Source organism: Cariama cristata, unplaced genomic scaffold (assembly GCF_000690535.1).
Source record: "Cariama cristata isolate BGI_N322 unplaced genomic scaffold, ASM69053v1 scaffold5802, whole genome shotgun sequence".
Classification (NCBI taxonomy): domain Eukaryota; kingdom Metazoa; phylum Chordata; class Aves; order Cariamiformes; family Cariamidae; genus Cariama; species Cariama cristata.
The window spans coordinates 101,629-111,103 of NW_009602018.1; the positions used below are offsets into that span (position 1 = coordinate 101,629).

Below are 9,475 nucleotides of genomic sequence, written 5' to 3' on the forward strand. Positions count from 1 at the left end.
TATGGGATAAAAAAAATCTTCAGCTTCTTATGCCTGTGCAAAATAACACACATGTAATGATCTTAAGCACCCAACCTGAAATTTAAATGCTCCAGTTAGCACTAAGATATCCAGAGTCTCTTTCGAGTGCCTAATAAGATGCCCCAAAATAATAATTTGGATATGAAAACTGGGATTTAGACTGGGACAACTGGGACCCTCTTCCCATTAAAATAGGTGGTGGAACTCCCAGTGACTTCTGCACACCGTGCCGGGATTACCATGACTTGGGATGCAGATAACTGTTTTAAACTTTACCAGCAGTTATGTGACAGCCTGATAGAAATGGTCAAAGACAAGATTTGAAACTTCTTGCTATGTCATTTGCCTCTCTGGTTAGGAAGATATTGAGGTGATCCATCAGCCCCAAATAATTTTGGGACCATGGTAAGACACAATAGATTAATACACTTCACCTAAAATTAGAAATACTCTTGGAAAATCCAGAAGGATCTCCAGTCCTCCAAGAGATTTGTTCTCTGTGTATAGAAGACAACGGCTGTGATTCTTACTGCTTGCTTAGATCAGCTTGCGTCACGTTGTGTTTTGCAGTCTACAGGATGCGGGTTTTTAAAGGAAGGAGCATTCTGCCTGCAGCGAGCCTTCGTGTTTGACTGTTGGGCTGCCCTGTGGTTTGGTGTGCTTCAATGAATTGACTTTGCTTGTAGTGGCTCACTCGAAGAGCTGGAGCCAGTGTGGGATGCGAAGGCCCATAGGTGACACTACTCTGCTTGTTCTTGTTCCTCAAAGATTTCATTTAGTTACCTGATTCAAGAGCTTGGGGGGAAAAAAAGAAACAACCCAACATTTTAGACAGTTTCCTTTTTGCTGTTCCTAGTTGTCTAGTCAGAAACAGCAGAAATATTTTTTATCACGAGTGGAAAAGGAAATGGAAAAGGGAGTCATCCGGCTTGCGCTCACAGGAGGTGCCTTTCACTCGCACAAGCAACTTCTTTGTTTGCAGGGCCTCCCAGCAAGCGAATTTGTGATTACACATCTTTAGGTGGTGTGTGACTCATGATGAATCTTAAATCCCTCCCTAGTAGCGGAGGATGTGGGTTAGGGATTCAAAATACAAATGTAGCTCCAACAGCACTTAAGAAACTGCAGATGGGGGGAGGAATTAAGAGGCCAGAGAGAATATGGTTACGATAATCAAAAGAGAGTGCAGTTCCTGAATGATGTACGACTTTAAAACATTTTCCAATTTTTGGACCTCACAGGATGAGAGGTGCATTTAATTCAAGGAGGAAGCACGTGCGTGTGACCGTATTGCTTTCTGCGGTAGGACTGCAGTTGTGAATTAAGACAAATAAAGGGAAGCTGGAAGCAAACAGCTTTCTCAAGGTGAAATCCTACCAACAGAAAAACCTTCTATAGGTGCTGAGTTCTCTTTTAAAGTTCTGTGCAGACAGAAAAAGATAAATGTTAATTACTAGGTTGATACTTTTCAGTTGATGAGTGACACTTCCTGCTTAAGATTGCAATTGGCTTTTAATTATTTGGAAGACTGGCTTTCCATTGTGGCTCACAGCAATTATTCATCTCTTTTTCTCTTGGAAGATACGGAGCAGTTTTACGCAAGCAGGAACTTTTTATGGTGAAATGGCCATTAATTATTGCAGAGTCATTTCCAGCCTCACCATTCCACTTTTCCAAGGAATCACAATTCAACCACAAACATATGCTTTATGCTAATGCTAATACTATGCTACAGAATGTCCTGCCTCAAGAACTTTTATCTATGCAAAATCTAGTTCAAATTATGTTGATATGTATGTATCTTAGGTTTGACCACATGCTTTACATTACGGAAGTTCATTCACCACAACACCCACAATTAAAAAGAATCTTCCTGCATGCAAAGAGCTGGACAAGCATGTATTAATCGCCATTAAATATTTTGAAAAATCAGCTCATTATGAAGTTGTTTTAAGAGCTAACCTGAAAATACGTATTAGAAACAGTCATAAAATTGAACTCTCCAGCTTTTATCTTGACTTGAAAGTTTGGATGCAAGGTTGTGTTTATGCTCTGACATGTTAATTATTGGATGCTGTCTGTGGCAACCAATTCAGCCCTTTGAAACCTGAGAACAAAAGCATTGCTAGAAAGGGAATGCAGTCTAGGGACTGAAACGTGGGGCAGGGAGTCAAACTGGAGCTCTGTTCCCCACGCCGCCATCAGCATGGTGTTCGGTTTTGGCCATTTCAAGCAGAGATGATGCAAAGATGGCTGAAATCAATAGGACTCTTTCCATGAACCTCTGCAGGCTTTGGATCAGATCCAGACACGCTGCACGTCGGTTTGTTCATCTCCCAGAGTGTGTGTGCAAATGCTTGCAAAGGAGCACGGTGTAGCAATTTCTTAAAGATCACTAAGAATGAGTAAAGAGTCCATGTGAAGTCCCTGATAATAAAGGCAGTGTATTAGCATGCATTTACGGGGACTGTTAGGTGATCCCCTTCATCTAATCCTCAGCTGTGAGCCCCTTCCCTTTTACCAGACGAGCCAAAAGAGCAAGTCTCTTGTTTAGGTTGTAAGCACCAGGCAGCCAGGCCTGTTGCTCAGCTCAGTCTGGCAGGGTGTCAAACATATTGCTAGCTCTTGACAAACAATAAATGCTAAAACCGTCACCGCTCCCTAGCCGTTCTTTGTGCTGATTGCCATCGCTGCGCTGCTGAAGTCACTCGTGCAGAGTTCCCTGGCGTTACCATTGCACGTTCCAGTCCTGCCTTAAGACCAGTGAATTTCCAGATGCCTCAGCTGGAACATTGTGCCAGTCTACGGGCTAAAATTTTACCAGAAACATCTCTGTTTATATTCTGGATTCCAGTAACTAAAAAGCACAGGGACCGTCCAGGGCACAGGTTTTAAGCCAACCGGTCAAGCAGGAGTCAGTCTTTTTTGTTGGTCCTGCAAGGATGGCACAGAGCTGAGAGCGAACACCCTGAACAAAGCAGGGGAGCATATCTGCAGGTGCTGAAGGTGTGCAGGTGGTTGTTGATTGTGATCTCTTCTTCTCCTTGTAGAAACTATACAGGAAAGAAATCAAGCCGCCTTTCAAGCCCGCAGTGGGGCGGCCAGAAGACACCTTTCATTTTGATCCAGAGTTCACATCTCGGACCCCCACAGGTTAGTAAGGTGGCACGTGGGTAATGCATCTTTTCGGTGAGTAAATTCATTCTTCCTTCCCCTCCCCGTTCCAATGGCCTGAGCCCCTGTGGGATTACTGGGGTTTGCAATATCTAGCAGAAAGCAAAGACTGTTTTGCATTTCCAAGATAAGAAGCTCACAAGCATTTCACCAACTTCACATTTATTTTTCTTCAGCAAAGATAGATTTCATGTTTAATAGGAAAAATAATTATTGATTTGCTATTTTATTACTCTGATCATTACTTACATTAGCTGAATTTAACTATTTTAAATTACCTCAGCTTCAAAGAACTTTGCATCTCTGCAACTTAGTATATAATTATATATCCCATAGGTGTTTTCTTTAATCATGAAATATCATAAACTATGGACTGCTGGAAGTTAATACGTGGTTAACAGTAATGAAGAATCATCAAGTTCTCAGACCGGCAGAGTTATGCCAACAGGAAATTCGCCCACAATATTTAGAAAATCCTTCAGTTAGAATGTCGTTCCTATACTTTCTATTTCCTAGCAGGAATATCACACTTTGTGCAGTATATGTATAAACATAATTGTTGCACAAAACACTATCTTTCCACTCTTTTAATTGAAAGCAAGAATATCAGTAACCTCAGAGTGGTAATCCCAGTTATAATGTCGCCTCTTGCTAGGTAGGCATGGATAAGCTACGTTACATTTCTGCCTATGATATTCCTGAGTAAAGAAGTACCTATTTATACATTCTAAAATGTAAAAATTTAATTAGCTGTTGTTTGTAAAACATTTTGAAGATGGTCAGCACTGTAAATATCACATAGTATTGTTGCAATGACCAACTATAAGGTCTCAAGCTTCAACCCTCAAATTGCCCCAGAACTGTTGCAGTGAGAGTAAAAGATCTGAGCTTTCATGACAAAAATGCCTGCATTATAGCACGTGAATCGGAGCTGAGGTTTCCTGTAGGTTTCATTCAAGCTCATCATGACCTTCAGCCGCCTTCTTAAAACTAGCCCAAACCTCTATTCAAAGCCTGGCTCAAACCTCCTCTCATGGGGTATGAAATAGTGATGTCTACTCAAAATCTTTTATCAGTCTTGGTTCCTAGTTTTTTTGGCAAGGACGTGCCGACTTTCACAAACTAGAAAAATATTATACTTTGGTTATTTGGGTGCAACTGAAACCTCCACCTCTCTCCAGCACGTTAGTCATGTTCTGATATTCCTGTCCCACTGCATGGAAACAAATGATCTTTGGATACCAGACATTTCACACCCTTGATTTTAGCTTTAAGTCAGGTTTCAAAGGAACTAATTTCTCTGAAATATTGGAGACTGCAAGTTAGTCTGATCTTGAGAGAAGTGAAGGCTGGTGCTGCCCTGGAAAGCCTCAGAAAAGCACTGAGAGTCTGGATTGCTCTGGAATTTCACATTTCGTTGGTTGTACTGGCATGAAAACCCTTGTACTTCATGCATGTGCTGATGCCCAGGGTTGTATTTTACACTCTGCACATTACTACTGTTACCTAATTCAATTTTATATCTCATGCAAGACACTCACTTGGAAAGTTTGTCTTGGGGTGGTGGCTGGGGTGGGGCGATGGCCTGCCTCAATTCTGCTTCATGCTGTTACGGAAAGTGGCCTGAGAATCAAACCCCGTCATTTCAAAAAGGGTGTAATTGGAAGTGTGAATACTTTACACTCCCAGAGGGATAGAAAAGCCCTTGGAGACTGGCAGCATATTTTGCAGCCCCTGACTATGGACTGGTTGGGTCAACCAGAAGGGGAGAACATCACAAGTATTTAATACTGGCTCATATTGCCAGTGGAATCAAACAAGAATCTTTTTTATTTTGCGTTTTTTCTGTTGTGACATAAGCCCTACGCAAACTTACCCTGTTACTGAGAACGTACCCAGACAGAAAGCAGTGCAGTAATTCCCGTTTCATGATGACAATGCAGTAGTGTTTTAGTGAAGCTGTCAGAAAGATATTACCAAGGAGGGGGCACAGATATGTACAGTCATTTTGCAGTCTGTCTTTATGAATGAGTTGTTCTGCCTGGAAACAGGTTTATATCAAAGTTTTGGATCCGGTAACTTGCCAGTCCAGTGATTTGATGTATCCCAGAAAATCTCTTTAGCCTGGAGGTTGAAACAGCGTTCTGCGGATTCCTAATCTCAGCTCTGAGTGTGCCAAAGATGTGGTTTCTGACATTGACAGTTCATCTCTATGGGTACAATTTCACACCACTTTTTCTCAGGAATGTGTCTGAGTTGGAGTCACTTTTTGTGGCCACTTGTTTCCCAAGTCCACCACTGTGGACCCACATCGCATTTGTGCTGACTCAGCTCCTCACATGGAGTAGGAGACTGAAGCAATCCAGGTTATAAATGATGATTTGAACGAGGATGAAACCAAGATGATTCTTGTGCTCCAACTTAGATTTCAGTCTACAAATGCTTATACAGTTGTAAGTGATGGGGCAGCGTGCTGTAACCAGCAGGGATGTATTAGGCTGGCTTTGCTGCTGAGAAAAAAAACATGTAAAATTGCACCTGAAGTATCTAAATATCCTCCTCTGCAAATAAGATAATAACGTTTGCTAACCCCAGGGAAGCACAGTGAAGTAAATTACTTAAGATTTATGAAGCCTTTGAAAATCCTGTAAAGTTAGATGCTCTAGTGGGACAAAGCATTGTGACTTTCACAGGGAGAAAGATAACCATTATACAAGATTGGTGTTTGCAAGTGGGTCTAATTCAGACATATGAAATTATTCTGGATTTATCAAGACTAGGAAAATTATTTAGGTTTCATAGCTATCAGTTAATTAACATGATTTAAACATAATCTTGCACTTAACACAGGTGGTTTGACATTTAATTTGTATGATGGGCATATCACTTGGTAGTGATGAATATTTAATACTGAACACCAAATAATCAGTAGTTCTTCTACAGTGTTTGATAAAGAGATTGGCAGTGAATTATGAAGGAACAGTTATTTTTAAACAGAGATGACCTAGCACTTACGTTTTAGAGCTGAATCACACTTTTTTGAAGTTCGAGAGCGTTCAGGTTTGAATTATTGTCATTCCTTTTTTAAAACAAACATTCTTTCCTCTTAATTAATCCCTCTTGGAAAATCACTGTTGTATGTATGCCATTGTAAGAAGCATCCAGTGATGCAAGAGGTCTGGTGTGATTCATCCATGTATTTGCAAGGAGAGTGCCCATCAATACCCTGAGATAAACAAATAGCCCACGTCATTTTACCAAAAGACAAGCTTCTCCACGTACTTTGCAGCGAGGTCTGACTTGCTGTGCTTATTTCTGACTCCTGTCAAGGCTGAGGTGGCTTTGTAATGAGATACAGAATTAGCTGCAGTCTCAGTTCTATTTATTTCCAAGCAGATAATTTGTTTTTACCATATTCTGGCTTCAGATCCTCCGTTCATTTGACCAGTAGATTTATACAGGGAATGTCCACACAAGGAAATACATTCTCGCATATTTTCAGGACTTCAAGCAATACTCAGTCTTCCACGCCATTGACCTACGCACTAACGGGTGGTGCTGATGGTGTAGGCAGGTGAGTCAGGTATAAGGTCCAGTGGGGGATATATTTTCTTCACTCTAGTGAAATTGGGTTTTTACACACTTCCTACAAGGAGATAGCTTTCTAAAGGAAGTTTAGCTCTGTAACTTTGCCATGGTAAATCACATGTAGCACTGGAGGAAATGTGAAGGAGAGGGGAGGAAAAAAAACAACCCCCAAAAAAGAACAAATAAAAGGTGAGCAAATTTTAGTACCATAGGTTTTATAATCCCCAGCTAGCTACCCAGCTACCAAGGAATGGTTTGCAATGCAGCTCTTTCTTGTTGATGAAAATACCTGGGACAAAACAGACACTGGGGAGAAAGATCTTTTTAACGCTTTTCAGAATTTTAAGTGAAGTGCAATTCTTCTCTTCTTGCTTTGGCATGCTATTTCTCCTACTGAGCGGTGGTGCAGGTACTAGGAACTGCTCTCTAGTTATTTCATTCCAAAGGTAGAATAATTCATGGCTTTTTCAACTCCAGCCATTCCTCCCCTGGATTTGCCACATCAGGGGAACGAATGGGGAGAAAATCTCCATGAAGATTAGTTGAAACATCCGTTGTCCTGTCCTCACCGTCCTGTGCCTTCTCTCTCTGTGCGGACTCCTGGCACAGGCAGTGCTTTCCCTAAAAATGAGCATGCACTGGGAAAAAAACCCCTCTGTATCCAAGAGGAGCGATGCTTACAAACAATACCCCTGCACTGTTCAGATCCAGAGGAAGGGGATGGAGAAGGCACACCAAGACCTTCATATGGAGGTGAATTATACTCACCTGTGTCTGCCAGTTTAGCAGGATCTGCTGTTGACTGGCAGAGGTGACTTTGTCTGTTGCAGGTGCTGTGCTGATCCTTTCTGATCTTTTGTGCAGCTCATGAGGCCATTTTCTTCCTTCTCCTACAGATTCCCCAGGTGTTCCTCCAAGTGCCAATGCTCATCATCTTTTCAGAGGGTTCAGCTTCGTTGCCTCTAACTTGGTGCAGGAGCCTGCACAGCAAGATGTGCACAAAATCACCGTTCACCCAATTGTGCAGGTACCGATGCTGATGTTACACTTCACATTTGTTGGGCAGATATGTATGTGTGTAGTGTATTTAAACTGCCTTAGCCTTCTCTCTGGTATTTCACAGCTACCCAGTGTAGGTAGGAGGTGTTTACATGCAGCATGTAGGAGATGGAAAATGAGAATTTTTTCCCAAAGGCTTTTATCTTTAAGTTCACATTCTCCACAGCCTCACAACTTAAACGAAAAGTACTTCTGAATACCTGAAACACTACTGCAGTTGGGCATACCGGGCAGGTAATGAAATGTTGTTTTTTTCAGGGAATGCAGGTCATTCTGAACAGTTTTGTCTTGGATTATATGGTACAGTCTGTGTTGGCAAAGGGGCTTAATGAACTACTGCTGTAGACTTCCACGGACACGGAGCCCAAGCTCCTGGGTGTAAGAGGCCACCGTGTTCCTGTTGCTATTAGCCCGAGCCTGGGTGTACTCACATAACCCAGAGCGGCTTGACGGGGGAAGGACCCTTGCCAGACACTTGGTTCTTTGCTGCCATTCCCCTACAGCATGCTCTCCAGTTATTGTAATTTAAACCAGAAATAAATTGCTACAAATGGCTCGATATAGCAGAGGAACAGTCAATCGGGAGAAAGAACTCCTACCCGTAGCCAGAGGTGTACATGCCTCAAGGGGACAGCCCCTGCCTGTGGTTTTCATAGGTTTTCATCCCTATTTGAATAATTTGCGGTGGAATATGTCATATTCTTAAAGATTCTCTTATGCAACAGTAAGTGAAATGTTACCCAGGCAATTACACCCCAGAAATTTTATATATATATATATATATCCCTATGGTATGCTTTGTAAAAATGTATTGAATGTTAACACCTGCATGTCTTGTAATTTAGTAGGTTCTGTGTGGACTTTGCTAGTGAGGTCACATTTTTAGACAGAGGATTCTAGAGGATTTTTAGAGCTGCTGGTCATTTCTTGAGTCCTGGGATAGAATTTGCAGCAAGGCTTCAGATTTGAGTTTCACCATCGAACCAATCCACCTGCCCAGACATTTTCCAAAGGACATATGAACTCATGATGCCGTAGTTCTTTCTGTACCATTCAATAAATAAAAATAGAAATTTTAAAGTGTTTTCCTACTATTTTCACTAGTAATATATTTTATTAAATTAGGTTGGCTTAAAATAGTAACTTTTCTCTCACATAGAAATCATAATTAAATGTATCCTGTACAAGACCTCCAGTGGTCTGGAGGCACAGCTCATATGTGGACTATCTGTTTTGAAGACTATCAAGCTATGAATAGTTTATAAGTGATCTGGCCCCTTAGTAATTAGAAATAAGTTTATTATTGTCAACATATGCAGGTTTGTCAGGGGATTTGGGCCCACAGTTTCCTGTGAATTTCTAATAGGAGGTGATTGTCTGCCTTCCATAAATAGTTTAGAAAATCACTGCTTTTTTGCCATTACTTCTACATGGACAACTCCACCTTACAGACTGGAAAAAGGTAAAAAAGGAGGGGACACGCTCATTTAAGAACTTCAGACTTGGAAAAACTTCTAAAGACGAGAGAGCCCTGTGAAGGAGATGAGATCAAGCATTTCCTTTATTAAGATGAGGCTAATCCTTGCTTTTACATACCCATGTCCTGATGACCTTGTTTCTTTTGTCTTTCCCT

The 9,475-nt window shown here is 41.4% G+C and overlaps 1 protein-coding gene across 1 annotated transcript in view; it reads left to right on the forward strand.

Moving 5' to 3' along the window:
* The window catches only part of LOC104157268 (ribosomal protein S6 kinase alpha-2-like), a gene marked incomplete at both ends in the record, with an annotated part of 80,537 nt that overhangs the window by 70,902 nt on the left and 160 nt on the right, over positions 1-9,475 (forward strand). Inside the window, 2 exons of the mRNA XM_009694550.1 lie at positions 3,072-3,174; positions 7,680-7,810. Of these exons, the coding sequence (XP_009692852.1) occupies positions 3,072-3,174; positions 7,680-7,810 (234 nt within the window). The remainder of the gene's footprint in view (positions 1-3,071; positions 3,175-7,679; positions 7,811-9,475) is intronic.